General features: G+C 34.9%; 2 protein-coding genes across 2 annotated transcripts; both read left to right on the top strand.

The window, feature by feature from the left end:
- The first annotated feature begins 276 nt into the window (after nt 1-276).
- Nucleotides 277-891, top strand: LOC145819451 (protein FAR1-RELATED SEQUENCE 5-like). Its single transcript, XM_082913446.1, has one exon. The coding sequence runs from the start codon at nt 277-279 to the stop codon at nt 889-891; it is 615 nt and encodes a 204-aa protein (XP_082769572.1).
- A 154-nt stretch (nt 892-1,045) lies between these two features.
- LOC145819450 (protein FAR-RED IMPAIRED RESPONSE 1-like) lies at nt 1,046-2,881 on the top strand. Its single transcript, XM_082913445.1, has 3 exons — nt 1,046-1,385; nt 1,440-2,287; nt 2,711-2,881. Exons 1-3 carry the CDS (start codon nt 1,046-1,048, stop codon nt 2,879-2,881), a joined length of 1,359 nt encoding a protein of 452 aa, XP_082769571.1.
- The last annotated feature ends 15,117 nt before the right edge of the window (nt 2,882-17,998 follow it).

Genomic DNA, 17,998 nt, shown 5'->3' with positions numbered 1-17,998 from the left:
CTTCCCTAATCTGAAATTTGTCATTTTGGACATTCCCTAAAAATCAATTTCATATATATATATATATATATATGAGTAATCTGAAATATGAAATTTGTCATTTTGGAGGAGGTTGTTTAATCTGAAATATGAAATTTGTCATTTTGGGATAGTCACATAATTTGAAATCTGAATGGAGGTTGTTTAATTGTTATTTAATCAAATCAGTATTTTGTTTGGGCATTGTTAGGGAACTGATATTTGTTTAATTGTTATTTGATTACGCAAAGTGGAAGAATGGAGGTTGATTCAAATGTATGTGATAATCCTTCAATAAATGAGGGTGAAGAAGTTGAAGAACCTAAGAAGGGTATGTGTTTTAGCTCAAGGGAAGAGGTGTACACATTTTATGGCAAATATGCTAAGCATGTTAGATTTTTTATGGCTCATAGAGCACAACATTTTGAAGATGATGCGCAATTAAAAAACTTTGCAATTGAATGTTCTCGAGCGGGGGAGAGGAAAAAGAAATTAGAAGTTAACCCTCTGAAGCCATCTTTGTCCACAAAAATTGGTTGCAAAGCAAGGGTACGAGGTAGTGTACAAAAGGATGGGAGATATAAACTAACCACAGTTAACCTTGAGTATAATCATGATTTGATTCCCACCGACTCACGTCATTTTGCAATGAATAAGAAAATTTTTACTCCTGTGAAAAGAAGATTAGAAATTAATGATCAAGCAGGGATTGGGGTGTCTAGGAACTTTCATTCAATGGTTGTTGAAGCAGGAGGATACGAGCCATTGACATTTGATGAGCGAGATGCAAGAAATTACATTGAGAGAGCCAGAAGATTGAGGCTTTGGAAAGGTGATGTCGAATCACTTCAAAGTTATTTTATGAGGATGTAAGAACATAGTGAGAGATTTTTTTATATGATTGATGTTGATGAGGAGTTTCGCATTACAAACTTGTGTTTGGGCTGATGAAAGGAGTTAGGCGACTTAAGAAGCATTTAGAGATGTTGTTTCATTTGACACAACTTATCTGACGAACAAATATGACATGCCATTTGCTCTATTTGTCGGAGTTAATCACCATGGACAGTCCGTTTTGCTTGGTTGTGGATTGTTATCTAGTGAAGACACTAACAAATTTATTTGGCTATTCAAGTCGTGGTTAAGTTGTATGTCAAATCATCTGCCAAAAGCTATCATAACTGATCAGTGCAGGGCTATGCAAAATGCTATAGAAATTGTCTTTCCACAAGCTCGACATCGATGGTGCTTATGGCATATCATGAAGAAAATTCCGGAGAAGTTGAAAGGATATGCTCAGTATGAAGCCATAAAGTTGGCTATGCAAAATGCAGTTTATGACTGTTTGACAAGAGCTGAATTTGAGAGTAAATAAGAAGAGGTGCTTGCAACATTCAATCTTTATGATAATGAGTGGTTAGGGGTACTATTTGATGAGCGGCATCGATGGATACCTGTCTATGTTAAAGACATTTTTTGGGCTGGCATGTCAACTACACAACGAAGTGAAAGTATGAATGCATTTTTTGATGGATATGTAAACCTAAAGACTACATTGAAGCAATTCATTGAACAACATGACAATGCCTTGAGAAGTAAGGTAGAGAAAGAGAAGAAAGCAGACTTCAAGTCTCGACACAAATTGTTTGATTGCCTAACTATATATGGTTTTAAGAAGCAATTTCAGCAAGCCTACACCAATGCAAAATTCAAAGAAGTTCAAGGAGAGTTGAAGAGATTGGTTTACTGTCAGCCGTTGTTTCTGAAAGAGGAGGGATCAATTTCTACATATAATGTCCAAGAAGCGATAGTAGTTTGTGAGAAGATGAAGCATGTGGACTTTGTTGTCTATTTTAATTCAACTGAATGTGAAGTTCAATACATGTGTCGGTTGTTTGAGTTTAGAGGCATTATGTGTGCTCACTCACTCAATGTGCTTGTGAGAAGGTGCATAAATGAGGTGCCAAGTAAATACATTCTGCCGTGGTGGAGAAAAGATTTAGATAGAGAGTACGCATGCATCAAAACCACATACACTGGCTTTGGGAATGATTTCAATGCATGTAGCTATGAGAGGATGAACAAAAAATTGATTGCCATTATACAACTTGCTGGTAACTCTGAAAGCAAAACTAAAATTATAGACCTTGGGTTGGATGAAATCAAGGAGAGAGTCATGAAAGAAGAATCCGGTGATGGGAGTAATTTACCATGTTCCCGAAAAAGTCCGATTTGCACCGGTTCTACACAAGGAGCTACTAGTAGGAAGGTGATTAGTCCTTTGGTTGTTCGGCGAAGAAGTCATCCAGTTACAAAACGAAAGGTTGCCAAAGTAGATCAAATTGTGAATCAGTTCAAGGCAACGACAAAAAAATAAACAAAAGCAAATGTAAATTGTGTATTCAAATTTTTTTTTTACAAACTGTATTCAAGTATATAAAAGCAATTCATAAATTTCAATATTTAATTATTCTTCAAATAATACAAACTGCTAAGTTGCTTCGATTTGAAGCTCAAGCTCAAGCTCAAGCTCAAGCTAAATCTACTGCATATACACTGTATTATCTTTATATGGTTGGCACGTAAAATAGTATATATGTACCGGTACGTGTTCGAAAGAGGACTTCACATCAATTGCTTGTTTTTACAAATTTTGTTCTTCTAACATGTACTTTTAATTGAATTGTCACAGGTGGCCGATGATATTGGAGACACGTCTCTTACTCCATCGGACTTTATAAGTGGCACACCGGGAAGTTTGATGAGTGCTCCAACTCAGATTTATGGTTCTGCATCTCTAATCCCATCGGCTTTTAATGCAAGCACACCGGGAAGCTTGTATATTACGGACATGTTTGACTAGTTTCTCTGTATTCGAACAGTTTGTTTTTGAAATTGCAACTTATGTTGGCTATTAATTTGAGTTTGTAACTATGTTTTTAAGATTGCAACTTATGTTGTCTATTAATTTGAGTTTGTAACTTTGTTTTTGAAATTGTAACTTATGTTGCAACTTTGTTATTGAGATTCAGCATGTGGATTTGTAAAACATTGTAATGAAGATGTTTATTTAACAGTTTCTCTGTATTGAAAAATGTTTATTGAACAGTTTCCCTGTATTCAACAATGCATATTCAATAGTTTTCCTGTATTCAACAATGTATATTCTATGGTTTCCCTGTATTCAACAATGTGTATTTGATAGTTTCCCTGTATTCAACAATGTATATTCAAAAGTTTCCCTGTATTCAACAATGCATATGCAAAAGTTTCCATGTATTCAATAATGTATATTCAAAAGTTTCACTGTATTGAACAACGTATATTCAATAGTTACCCTGTATTCAACAAAAGTGTACAAGTTTGAACAAGTCATTTTCCATTCCACTCACCACAAAAGAGGTACATATACAGTAATTAGGTTTCAATACACAACAAAACATAACTTCCTCTAAAACATCACAGCACCATACAAAAGTGTTCACTCTAGTTGAACTTGTACATTTACATCTAGTTCTACTTCTAACTTACATAAATGTATATCTATGTTATTACATCTTCATAAGTGTTAAGGCATAAATTACAAGCAACACGGACAATATATATATCAACTTTTGCATCTTTGCGCTCTGAATTCGAAGTTGTTCCGTCATCTCTCTTTGTTGTTCGGTCATAGCTCAAAGTTGTTCAGTCATAACTTGTTCGCCGACAATTGGCACTTCTTCTCTTGGAATTTGATGACCTCCATATTCTGAATTCGTAGGCAAACACCATGCAACAAAACAACCACAATCACTACAAGAGTAGAATAACTTGTTCTTGTTTCGATCGGTCTCAGAAATTTGAATAATGGCCTTTTTATTACATCTACGACAATTTTTGTTGACATATGTCAACCAATCTGAGCTATTGCCATTGACATTTGAACTTGACATCTGCAAAAACGGAGAAATAGCAAGTTATGAAGGTTAATAAACTATTGTAGTAAGTTAAGTAAACTTCTGCAAGTTATTCATTTGACTGGTTAAGTAAGTTAAGTAAACTACAAGGCAAGCTTAAGTTATTCACAGTGCAAGCCTATGTTAATAGCAATTTCAGTGCAATTTCGGTGCCTAAGTTATTCACAGTGCAATTTCAGCAAGCCTTGGAGGCTTGCAAGGGGAACTGATAAAGGAACATGTTGATTTTGGAAACTGATAAAATGAATGACGGTAGGAACTAATAAAAGAACCTGCTATAATAATGCTACTGCTATGTAACTAAAGGTTGCCCATATTTTCAGTTCATCTTTGAGGGAGTGTCTTCCAAGACTGTTTGTGCTATCTACTTGAAAATAGACAAAAGTGGCTAGAGGTGTTTATTGGTACTAATGATGCTATTTCCAAGTGGAACCTTTGCTTTAGAACTGAGTGTTTTTTGTATGGTAAGTGAGAGTTGTAAGAATTTTTCCTAAATATGGCTTAATGTGGCTTACGGATTTACTAACCACTTTCCCCAAAACCTCCTAACAACAAATCTCTTCGCCTCTCCGATAAACCAACAGACTTAGTCCGTGTCAGAATTGGAATGGCCTTTGTTGGAGGACAATGCCAGACATCAACATTATCATTAGTATATTTTTTAGATAACACAACAATAGAGGGGGCTCTCATTTGCGAATCTTCTTGCATGTCACTCGTAGAATACTTCAGATACCCTTTCATTTTACAATACGTAGCCCCCATTTTAATATTGGAATTTTCAAGTCGATACTTCACCATCCATGGCACCTGTTTGTCGTTAATTGAACAATAACCATTCCCATAATAGACTAACTCGCATTGACAATCTACTGGGAAAATAAACCATGCCTGCAAACTGTCATTACCATCTAACCTCCGATCATAAACATTTACTCTAACCAACCCACTAGTATTGGGTGCGCAAAGGGGAGAATATTTTATCAACCTTAATACTTTTTTGTTTGTATCTTAACCTCAATTGAGAAAATAAATTAGGCAACGCAAGTTCAATACAACTGAAATCACTTGCCGAAACACCTTCAACAACCCCAGTTTTTATATCGTCCACCTCCATTAACCTGAACATTAAAAATAAAAATACATCAAATTACAATTCTAAACAGTTTTAAAGTACATTTGACTCCTTAAAGTAATTCTGTATTCCTTTCCACTAACAGTAGCAGCCACTAAATATATGGCACCTTCATGCCATGGTTCACAAAATACCCCCAATTAAAAACATTTTCCAGGGATCATTACGAAAGAGAGAGGCCCCCATATACTAGCCTTTTTAATTCATTTCCTTTTTTAAATGAAGAAGTAAAAAAATGGGCAGAAAATAATATTTTGTTTGTAAGTTGAAATTGCGTTCAGTACGAGTTATGTCAAAATTGCTGTCTCTCCGTTTGGAGGGAAGACGATTTCCTTAGATTAGAGATACACAAAAATAATATAAACAATTTATATACTGACGAAGAACTCTCCTCCTCCTCTAATAATAGGAACCAGAGCAGAGGCCCATCCGCCCAATCTCCCTCTACCTCGAAGGACCCTCAAGAACAGGCAAAACCGCCTGGGCCAGAAGCCTCGGACGACACAATTACTTCTCCGGCAGAATAAGCTTCAAGGACTACGACCAAGACGCAGCCTACAACGTGATAGACGACATCAAATACTCGACAGTCCCTACCGAATTAATGAAGAATTTAGTAGGCTGGCAGAGAGATTTCCATGTATTTGTTAAGTTCCAACCAGATCTCACTATTAGAGGAGGAATTCCTTGTCTTTTATTAACAAATGGGGACAATAGTTGGTTAGATGCAATGTCCCCAAAAATGAGAGAATGGTTTGATGTTAATGTAACCACTGTCATGATTAATGAAAAATTTTATTAATTTTATTTATGAAACCACTCAAAGTTTTATTTACTTACTACATTTTCCTTATCATCCACTATTACATCTTGAGTCACATCACTATTTTTTACACTGATGATTACATTTCGTAAAACATTAGAAAATTCAGCTGCATCCATAACAACTGATCCTCTACGATCAACTTCCTCTTTGCTAACACCAACCTCTGAAATCGACGGACCAGGATCAACATCACTAGATTCATCACCACCTCTGCGTACATCAATCTCTGACAAACTCAGACGACCTCTGCGTTCATGAATGACTGAACCACTTTCCCCAAAACCTCCCAACAACAAATCTCTTCGCCTCTCCGGTAAACCAACAGACTTAGTCCGTGTCAGAATCGAAATGGCCTTCGTTGGAGGACAATGCCAGACATCAACATTATCATTAGTATATTTTTTAGATAACACAACAATAGAGGGGGCCCTCATTTGCGAATCTTCTGGCATGTCACTCGTAGAATACTTCAGATACCCCTTCATTTTACAATACGTAACCCCCCTTTTAATATTGGAATTTTCAAGTCGATACTTCACCATCTATGGCACCTGTTTGTCGTTGATTGAACAATAACCATTCCCATAATAGACTAACTCGCATTGACAATCTACTGGGAAAATAAACCATGCCTGCAAACTGTCATTACCGTCTAACCTCCGATTATAAACATTTACTCTGACCAACCCACTAGCATTGGGTGCGCAAAGGGGGGAATATTTTATCAATATTTTATCAACCTTAATACTTTTTTGTTTGTATCTTAACCTCAATTGAGAAAATAAATTAGGCAACGCAAGTTCAATACAACTGAAATCACTTGCCGAAACACCTTCAACAACCCTAGTTTTTATATCGTCCACCTCCATTAACCTGAACATTAAAAATAAAAATACATCAAATTACAATTCTAAACAGTTTTAAAGTACATTTGACTCCTTAAAGTAATTTTGCATTCCTTTCCACTAACAGTAGCAGCCACTAAATATATGGCACCCTTTTGAATGCTTCCAACATTTCCCAACAACGTATCTTTGTAGTACGTCCAAACATCAACTGGGAAGAACCGGTCTACAACTTCTATCCCGTGACGAACGTACTCTTTGTCCTTGCCACCAACGAGCTTGAATCTCATTTTCTTTAGCATCCGAAAACGGTCGGACTGGTCAGGATCAACAATCCAGGTCTCAAGATTACCCTCGCCAACTCCAATAAATATCTTGTCAGGTGTAGGGACGGAATCTGACGGACTATTATCACTGATGACAAAAAACAACACGTGGTGGACCACAGCTTCGTCCTTAGCATCCTGTCCCAATTGAACATTACCAATGAATTTGATACCCTTAACCACGATCTTGTCTGATTGACGGTCAGATCTCTTATTACCCAACTCAATACCATTAAGTAATCTCGCCACGCCTTTATTATCAAACTTAACGTCCCTTAATTGTTCATCGTATAGCTGTAATTTCCTTACTCCCCTCTTAGTCTTCTTAATAAATCGGGGAATATTCTGAACGTACCGTCTGCGAACATACTGGGTCTTAAAAAGTGCACGACTACGGTAACTACGCCTATATCCACTGGCCGCCGGTGTCCTTGACCTCCGGTACGCAAGGGGGGTCCGGTAATGGCTGCTTCCTATTCCTTCCATTTTTTATAAATAACTCCAAATCTTTTATACGAACACTTCTACAGGATTTGTTACCTCTGCTAACCCTTCTGTTCAGACACCTTAGCTTTGATATTTTTGCCCGCTGATCTTCGTACACCGGAACAAACTTCATCGGAGCTCTCCGCCGGCTCTCTTCCCACAGTCCTAGTTGCCACGTCAAAAAGCGATCTACACACATTTGAGTGAACTGCCCGTAATTCTCGGGATACTCTTATAAGGAGTATAACATTGTATACCAAATAAATCGACAAAAATGGCAGAAAGAAAAGGAGGGACGAAACAAGGTACCAGAAAATCACCTCACTGTAATAACTCTTCAACTGCAAAAGCATATCTCTCATATCTCTCTCCACCGACAAATATCTGAGGCTGGACCCAGATATATAGACAGCTTTAAATACAGAGATTCGGAATTTAAAATTTGAATTCCCGCCCATTACTGTTCATTCACGCGGAATTCTGTGCACCTTTGCTTTATCTCCAAGCAAACCCACCACGATCGTGACACGTGGGTGGACAGGATCCGGCCACGTCTATAGGAATTCCGGCCAATTAGATGGTGACTAATTATGGATGAATGCACCTATATATACATAATGTATAGAAGACTAATGATAATGCATTGAATGTAATAGATTCATTATAAATGAATCTTAAAGATGCATTATGTATCTATTATGAATATGTAAGATACATTAATCTATCTATTATGAATTCATTAATACAGAAGATGCATTATGTATCATGAATGTATAAGATACATTAATCTATTTAATGAAATTTATTGAATGAATGGATTCTTTGATAAAAAGAATACTAGTATAAATAGTGTAAGGTCCCAAACCACACTCTCCATCAAAAACTCAAGTTGTCACCACAATAAGGCTCACATCACCAAGAGAGAGAGAGAAGTGGTTTGAAGATCTTAGACAAGTAAAGAACTTAAAGATCAAGATCTTCCATTCAAGATTTCTCTTTCTTGCAAGAGGATTTCATACTATCATGGATCAAGGTATATATTCACTTATTTCGTATAGTAAAAATTCATATAATTTTCATGTATAGAATTGAATCCTTAATGGTTTTTAGTTTATGTTATGCAAAGTTTTCTATCAATTGGTACCAGAGCAATGGTTCTCAATTCTTATGCATGAAACGTATGAATATGAATTTCATTTTATGATGATTTTTGTGTAACAAGTGCAAAACCTTGATTTACACTTGTCCAATTTTATTTTTTATTTTTGGCCAATCTTTTATTCTATTGATATTAAAATAAAAATTAAAAATTATTGAACAAGTGGTAATTAAGATAATGTTTTATGCACTTATAATGTTTTGTTACACACCTTATGAGTTGAAACATTGTTGATTAGCCCAACGGAGGTTCAACACTATGTATGTTTGAACAACCGAGATGATTAGTATAATAAATATAGCAATAAGTTTTTTTGCCCAACGGTAATAAACTTCTCATGTGCTTTAGTTAATAAAATAAAATAAAAGACATTGAGTTTTTCTGCCCAACGGTGATAAACTCGTTACGGTCTTAATGATTATTTTATTTTATTTTATGTTGTTTATTTTTATTAGTCATCTCATTTATTTTTATGAATTGTTAAAATATATTGTTATTCGGCCCAACGGAAGGATAACTTGATTTCGTATCTAACTAATTGTGTTTTATAGTTAGACATATTTAACTTATGGTGTTATTTTTATGAGATTTTAAAAGTAGTTTTCTTGATTATATTATGTAATGGATATTATGTGTTTGCAGCATTGAATCCTACTGCAATTAATAGTTACTTGTCAGGTATTGAAGCTTTGAGTGGAACTAATTTTAAAAAATAGAAGGAACAAATTGGAATTGTTTTGGGAATTATGGATTTAGACTATGCATTAAGAGAGCCAGCTCCTACAAAGCCTAATGATACAAGTTCTAAGGAACACATGGCTTTATATGAAAAATGGGAACGCTCTAATCGCTTAAGTCTAATGATTATGAAAGGCTCAATTATGCCGGCAATTCAAGGAGCAATCCCTGTTTCTGAAAATGCAGTGAGCTATATGAAATCTATTGAACAACAATTCATTGGAACCTCCAAATCCCTTGCTAGTACTCTCATGATTAAAATGATGACAATGACATATGATGGTTTAAGTGGTGTTCGTGAACATATCTTAAAGATGAATGACATGACCTCTCAATTAAAAGGAATGGACATAGAAATTTCTAAAGGTTTTCTTGTTCATTTCATTATGACTTCTCTTCCTGCGCAATTTGGTCCTTTTAAGATCAATTATAATACGCAGAAAGATAAGTGGAAGATAAGTGAGTTAATTGTCATGTGTGTTCAAAAAGAAGAGAGGCTTAAAGCTGAAAAGCATGATATGGTTCACCTTACCACCTTGGGTCCAACCAAAAAGATTTTCAAGAAAGGCAAAAGTAAGAAGAAGAAGAATGCAAATGATGAAACTCACAAGGCTAATGAAGAAAATAAGATTCGATGCCATTTCTGTCGAAAGAAAGGTCACATAAGAAAAGACTGTCCAAGTTTTAAAAGTTGGTTGGACAAGGAAGGTAACACTCAATGCTTTGTGTCTTATGAATCCTTTTTGGTAGATGTTCCACCAAATTCTTGGTAGATTGACATTGGTGCAAGTATTCACATAACAAATTCTATGTAGGGATACCTTACAAGGCGGAAACTAAATAAAGGAGAACGAACCATTACGGTTGGGAATGGAATAGAAGTGGACGCTGAGGCTATTGGCACCCTCTATCTAATTTTAGACTTTGGTTTCACTTTAGATTTAGTAAACACAGTTTATGTTCCTGTTTTTACTAGAAAGCTAATTTCTGTTTCACAACTTGATTCCTATGGTTATGAATTTAAGTTTGGAAATAATAGAGTCTCTTTATTCCACAATTCTCATATGATTGGTTCTGGTATTTTATATGGTAATCTTTATTCATTGAATTTAGATTCCACTTATGCACAATCTCTTTTATCCTTTAATGTAAACGACTTGGTAAATAAAAAGAAAAAGCGAGTGAATGAATATTCATCCATGTTGCGGCATAAGCGCTTGGGCCACATATCAAGAGAAAGGATGGAACGTCTTATTAAAGACGGAATTTTAAGTTCACTTGATTTTTCTGATTTTAGTACTTGTGTGAATTGCATTAAAGGAAAATACACAAAGACAAAGAAAAAGGGTGCTACTAGGACTACTGAATTATTAGACATAATTCATACTGATATATGTAGTCCCTTTACTGTTCCAACTATTTCTGGACATAAATATTTTATTACTTTTATTGATGACTTTTATAGGTACACTTATGTGTATCTTATTCGTGAAAAATCAAAAGCACTGGATATGTTCAAACTCTATAAAGTTGAAGTTGAAAATCAACTTGACAGACGGATTAAAAGTGTAAGATCTGATAGAGGTGGTGAATATTATGGTAGATTCACTGAGTCGAGTCAAAATCCAAGTGCTTTTGCTTTATTTTTAGCTGAGAATAGGATTATTGCTAACTACACAATGCCTGGTACACCTGAGCAAAATGATGTAGCTGAGCGACGAAACCGTACTCTTTTAGACATGATGAGAAGCATGATGAGTAACTCTTCTTTGCCAGATTACTTGTGGGGTGAAGCTTTAAAAACTGCTATACATGTTCTTAATAGGGTTCCTAGTAAGGCTGTACCTGTAACTCCTTATGAGTTGTAGGTTGGTAGGAAACCTAATTTGAATTATTTACATGTATAAGGTTGTCCTGCTGAAGCAAAAATTTTCAACCCACAAATAACGAAATTAGATCCTAGAACTATAAGTTATTATTTCATTGGATATCCTGAGAGATCAAAGGGTTTTAGATTCTATTGTCCCACTCATAGCACAAGAATTGTTGAAACTAGAAATGCTGTGTTCTTAGAGGATGAAAACATTAGTGGGAGTATGAATCTCAAAAATGTTTCTTTGGAAGAAAATCGTGATTTTACGCCTTTCACGATTATTCAAGAAAATGTAGTACCTGAACCTATTGGTACACAAGAGATTTCTCACATTGGAAACGAGGATGTCCCAGTTGCAGAACAACCTTTACGCAAATCACAAAGAGAAAAGAAACCAGCCATATCAGATGAATATGAGGTTTACCTAAATGAGTGTGATATAGGCTTGGAGAACGATCCTGTTTCTTATGCCCAAGCCATGAAAAATGGAAATGTAACTCAATGGTTAAATGCCATGAAAGACGAGTTAAAATCCATGAAAGACAACAATGTTTGGGATCTTGTAGAATTGCCTAAGGAAGCCACAACTGTTGGATGCAAATGGGTTTTTAAAACCAAGCGTGGATGCAAATGGGTTTTTAAAACCAAGCGTGATCCTAAAGGCAATGTCGAAAGATACAAGGCCAGATTAATTGCTAAAGGATATACTCAAAAAGAAGGGATAGACTATAAGGAAACTTATTCTCCTGTTTCTAATAAAGATTCCTTGAGAATAGTCATGGCCTTAGTAACTCATTATGATTTAGAGTTACATCAAATGGACGTTAAAACAGCTTTTTTGAATGGTGACTTGCATGAAGTGGTCTACATGGACCAACCTGAAGGTTTTCAGGATAAAAGCAAGGAAAATATGGTTTGTAGGCTTAAGAAGTCCATATATGGTCTAAAGCAGGCATCTCAACAATGCTATCTTAAATTTCATGAAGTTCTCACCAAATTTGATTTTAAGGATAATATGGTTGATCAATGTCTGCATTATAGTTTTGTATGTTGATGATATATTGCTTGCTAGCAATAATTTGGGAATGATACATGAGACAAAGAAATTCCTTACGATAAATCTTGAAATGAAAGATCTTGGTGAAGCCTCTTTTGTCATTGAGATAGAAATTCACCGAGATAGGTCTCATGGTATTTTAGGATTGTCCCAAAGAGCCTATATCGAAAAGGTTCTTAAAAGGTTCAACATGCAAAACTGTTCAAGTAGTGTTGCCCCTATCGTTAAGGGTGATAAATTTAGTGAATTTCAGTGTCCCAAAAATAATTTAGAAAGCGAACAAATGAAAGAAATTCCTTATGCCTCTGTATTTGGGAGCATTATGTATACTCAAGTTTGTACACGTCCTAACATAGCATTTGTAGTTGGTATGCTTGGTCAATACCAAAGCAATCCCAGACTTGATCATTAGAAAGCAGTTAAGAAAGTGTTGCGATATTTACAAGGCACTAACGATTACATGCTTACTTATCAAAGAACAGACAGCCTTGAAGTGGTTGGTTATTCAGATGCTGATTATGCTGGATGTAAAGACACTTGAAAGTCCACTTCTGGGTACATTTTTATGCTTGCTAATGGACCCATTTCATGGAAGAGTCATAAGCAGACTCTGACAGCTTCTTCCAATATGGAGGCAGAGTTCATTATGAAGCCACATGTCATGCAGTATGGCTAAAGAATTTCATATCTGGATTACAACTTGTCGATTCAATTTTGAAGCCCTTACAGATTTAATGTGATAATGATGTTGCTGTGCGGTTCTCCAATAATAACAAAACTTCAGGAGGATCAAAGCATATTAATATCAAGTATCTAGTTGTTAAAGAAACGGTTCTAAATCAGACTGTTTCATCTCTCATATTGGTATTACACTAATGTTAGCAGATCCTTTAACTAAAGGTCTCACACCTAAGCTCTTTCAAGAACATGTTGCGCGCATAGGCTTAGTAGAAAGTTTATCATGTTTAGACTTGAAATGAGTGTATTATGTTCGGGATAAATGTTATGTTATAATCATCTTCTGTTAGTAATGATTATGTTTGTTGTTTTCATTCTTCATACTTGTGCACAATTTAGAAGAAAATGTAAACAACGGGACCGTTATAGATGAATTAGCATTAATCACCATTATGTTGCTAATGTCATCTCTGTGATTTAAGATTCACTTATTCATGTTGATGGAAAATATTAACACTATAACCATTATACAGTCTTGATCAATGTGTAAATCACTGACTACAATGATTTGGTGATAATAATTTCATTGAACAGAATCTAATGGTGATGGTGCAATCTTCTAGTGGGAGAATGTTGGCCATATTATGATAATCTAGTGACGTAATATAATCATGCAAGCCAATTGGGAGATTGTAAGAATTTTTCCTAAATATGGCTTAATGTGGCTTATGCATGATTATACTAGATTTATCTCATTAAGTAAGATACATGTACATCAATTAGATGGTGACTAATTATGGATGAATGCAACTATATATACATAATGTATAGAAGACTAATGATAATGCATTGAATGTAATAGATTCATTATGAATGAATTTTAAAGATGCATTATGTATCTATTATGAATATATAAGATGCATTAATCTATCTATTATGAATTCATTAATATAGAAGATGCATTATGTATCATGAATATATAAGATACATTAATCTATTTAATGAAATTTATTGAATCAATGGATTCTTTGATGGAAAGAATACTAGTATAAATAGTGTAAGGTCCCAAACCACACTCTCCATAAAAAACTCAAGCTGACACCATAATAACGCTCACATCGCCTAGAGAGAGAGAGAAGTGGTTTGAAGATCTTAGACAAGTAAAGAACTTAAAGATCAAGATCTTCCATTCAAGATTTCTCTTTCTTGCAAGAGGATTTCATACTATCATGGATCAAGGTATGTATTTACTTATTTTGTATAGTAGAAATTCATATAGTTTTCATGTATAGAATTGAATCCTTAATGGTTTTTAGTTTATGTTCCGCAAAGTTTTCTATCAAGAGTTCATTACCAAAATCAGATTAGTATACATCATAGTAGACCAATCATAGTATAGATCATAGTATAGACAAAAGTGGCTAGAGTTCATTACCAAAATCAGATTAGATTAAAAACTCTTTAGTTTATTTTCTACCATATGTAGTATACAGCATAGTAGACCAATCATAGTATAGATCATAGTAGACAATTGTGTCCATTAATAATAGGTGTGGAATATTGCATTGGTTTTGAAAAACTAATCTCTTCAATTTGGATTGAATTGGTTTTCAGCTTCTTGGCATGAGATAATAGATTAATCTCTTCTAAATAAATGACCTCTTAAATTACAACCTAATGCCAAAAATGAAAAACTAATCTCTACACCAATAACAGATTTAGCTTCTTGGCATGAGATAACAGTTCAGTTTCTTGGCATGAGATAACAGATTAATCTCTTCTGAATAAATGACCTCTTAAATTACAACCTAATGCCAAAAATGACAATGCCAAAATTGAAAAACTAATATCTACACCAATAATAGATTTGGGTTGGTTTTTCACAACCTATCAAAAAATTTAAAACTGTAATCCAAATCAAAATGCCATTTTGTTTGAGGAATTTCATCGAGCAGGTGGTAGGCAAGGTCAAACTCCAAATCAAAGGCCAATCTAATAAGAAAATCAAAAGCTCGAACTCAATTCCCAAATCAACCTCCCTAAATCCAAACATTCAACCAAAATTCTTACTCAACATACGTAGATACAGTTATACACAGAGATATATACACAGAGCCTTAAATACATAGACATAGAGATATACACGCACGCACGCAGATAGTTATATATAAGCAGCTATACGTCTTAATCGTACTTCGTAGAGAGAAAGAGAGAGTCTGAGTCGGGAGTCGGAAGGTTTACTTCGTAATCGTACTTGGTCGGATGAGAGGGAAACAGAGACAGAGAGGGTTAGGAATCCGGTGTTGGGAGTCCGGCGTCGGAGTCGAGGGAAGGACAGAGTCTATCGCTCGGAGTGAATGGAATGAGTTGTGTTGCCTTCTCGATCGTCGGAGTCAAGGTTATAGAAGAAGAGAGATCTGTCTGTGTTTGGGAAAGAAATTTGAATTCTCAACTGTGGGATAATTGACACACGTGCATATCATGTGACTTTTACACATCAGCTGGGGGTCGCTCTAAACTGGGGGTCCGGGGCATTTTCCAAAAATATATATAAAGAGAGAAGAACGAACCAGAAAAAAGCAAGGCAATCACTCCTAACTATCTGTTTCTCTCTAGCTCTCATGTAACAATCAAAGCGTCTTCTTGTTTTTCTATCTTCGAAGCTTAATTTGTGGGTTTCTTTGAGATGCGCGAAACTAGATCTTCAATCCTAGAAGAGGGTTATTCTCCAGAGATTGAGGTATCTTTCTTTATTCATTTTGGGGTTTTTATTTTTGATTTTTTGATTTATAATGTGTAGCTTTTTGTTGGTTAATACTTCATGTATATTAAATTTAAATTGAAGTTTATTTCTATAATTGATTAATAATTTTTTATTTCTTTTTTTTAAGCAATTTTTGCTGCAAACCCAAGCTTAAATGCTATTCTAAGTATCTGAAATTTATTTGTGTGACAAACTAACAATAAGACTGTTATATATTCATATTTAATTTAGTTTTTTTTTATCCTTATAAGCTTTATAGTTTTTAGTTTGGGTTGCTTTTTTGCAGGACATAAGGAACCAAAAAGAACAGTAAGCCAAGAACTTCTAATTTTTGTGAATATGTTTCTTGCTTTTAATTTTAGTTTGATGGTGGAATACCAATAGTGATGAAGTTTGACAATAACTTACTTTTAGTGGCAACAACAAACATGTTTTTGAGATGTAATTAGATTTTTTTGAGATATATGTGTGCACTATGCAACATAGAAGTTTTTGGGGGATATACATGCTAAGTACTGTTAGTTTGGTTTTTGAGGCAACTTATGCAAATGACAACTTGTGCAGATTACAGGAACAATGTAATGTACTTAATTGCTTAAGTTTATTTTATTATACGATGTTTTGGAGGGTTATTTTATTACAGAAACAATGTGATCCCTAAACTGTTTTGGAGGGTTATTTTATTAATTTAATTTTTAATGGCATGTTTTTATATAGTGTGTTTGGTAACTTTTAAAGTGCAAGATTATATGTTGTTACTGGTTTTACTTGTGAAGTGTACAAAATTATAAAGTTTAATTTATCATTATGTTAATTTCAATGGGCGAACTTTTGTTGTGATTAATGGAGTAATTTTAATTTTGAATTGGGCTGTAAGCAATTTTATTCCCTTAATTTTGGATAAAAAAAGGCCCAATATGTGATAAGCCGAATCAGCCCAAACCGACTGCATCCGATCTGAAAACCCGAATAGCAATTCGGTCGATTTCGACAACTGATTGGTTCGAACACAATTGGGCAAATGCTAATCCGATCAAATCCGGTCGGCTGACGGGTAAGGGTCCAATCCAACCCCAACCAACTCGTGAACACCCCTAATCAAATCGTACTCTCTTCCCTCTAAAAGTTAATTTTCTTAATTTTATAATTCTTACTAATCTTATTTATATAAAAAAAGATCGTAGCATGTGATCAAGGTTTTCCAACCATAGAATGGTTCAGTTTGGTGTCAATTTTTTTTTTTTTACTTTGACCAAACTGAACCAATTACCTTTCTAATTTGTAATCACCATAACTTGCTTTCAAAATCCACATTAATTATTTTTATCTCATATCAAACAGGCTCTCTTAAGGCCATCTCCAACATTGTACCAAATTCATGACCAAATTTAAATTTTCTTTTTTTTCTACTTCAATGGTTTCGTCAAACATATATCAAATTGAGAATATAACAAATGTTTCACCAATGTTTGGCACCTTTCAGCATTTTACTATGCATAGTCGTTGAGTTTTGGACCCACCGGACTACCGGCCGAACGCCCGGCCGAATGTCCACCCAGTCATCTTCTTAGTTCAAAAATTCCCATAACAGAGCAATGTGTCAACAGGCTTGCAAAATTGTTTGCTTTTTCTTCTTCTTCTTTTTTGTTATGTGTTGTTAAAAAAAAAAAAAATCCATGCTGTTGGACAATTTTTCCATGCCGTTTTTTTCGTTTTCACCCATTCATCTCTCTCTCTCTCTCTCTCTCACACACACACACACATACACACACACACACATTTCTTGTTGATCTGGTTTGGTCTCTGTAATTCAAACCACATGCTCTACTCTGCTCCAAATAAGACTACGATTTGGATTTAGAAGCCTCTCTCTCTCTCTCCCCCTCTCTATCTTGGTCTCTTTGTTATCCTCTTTCTCTCTCTAAACTCAAACATGGATCTGTCTACTTCTTGGGATTCCCTTCGAAAACAAGTACACAATTTTATACATGTCTATATATTGGTGATAATTACAAATAAAACACCAGAAAATATAAATAATAAAAATTACAATTACTATTGAAACGGCTGAGGCGCGGAAAATTCGCTCTCTTTAAAAAGATTCAAGCCCTCTGCAGTTAGGCAAAACCTTACA

Source organism: Camellia sinensis, chromosome 2 (assembly GCF_055761805.1).
Source record: "Camellia sinensis isolate YWXY chromosome 2, ASM5576180v1, whole genome shotgun sequence".
In the NCBI taxonomy this organism is placed as follows: domain Eukaryota; kingdom Viridiplantae; phylum Streptophyta; class Magnoliopsida; order Ericales; family Theaceae; genus Camellia; species Camellia sinensis.
Note: the sequence above shows the minus strand (reverse complement) of the source record. Positions and strands in the feature narration are given on the sequence as shown.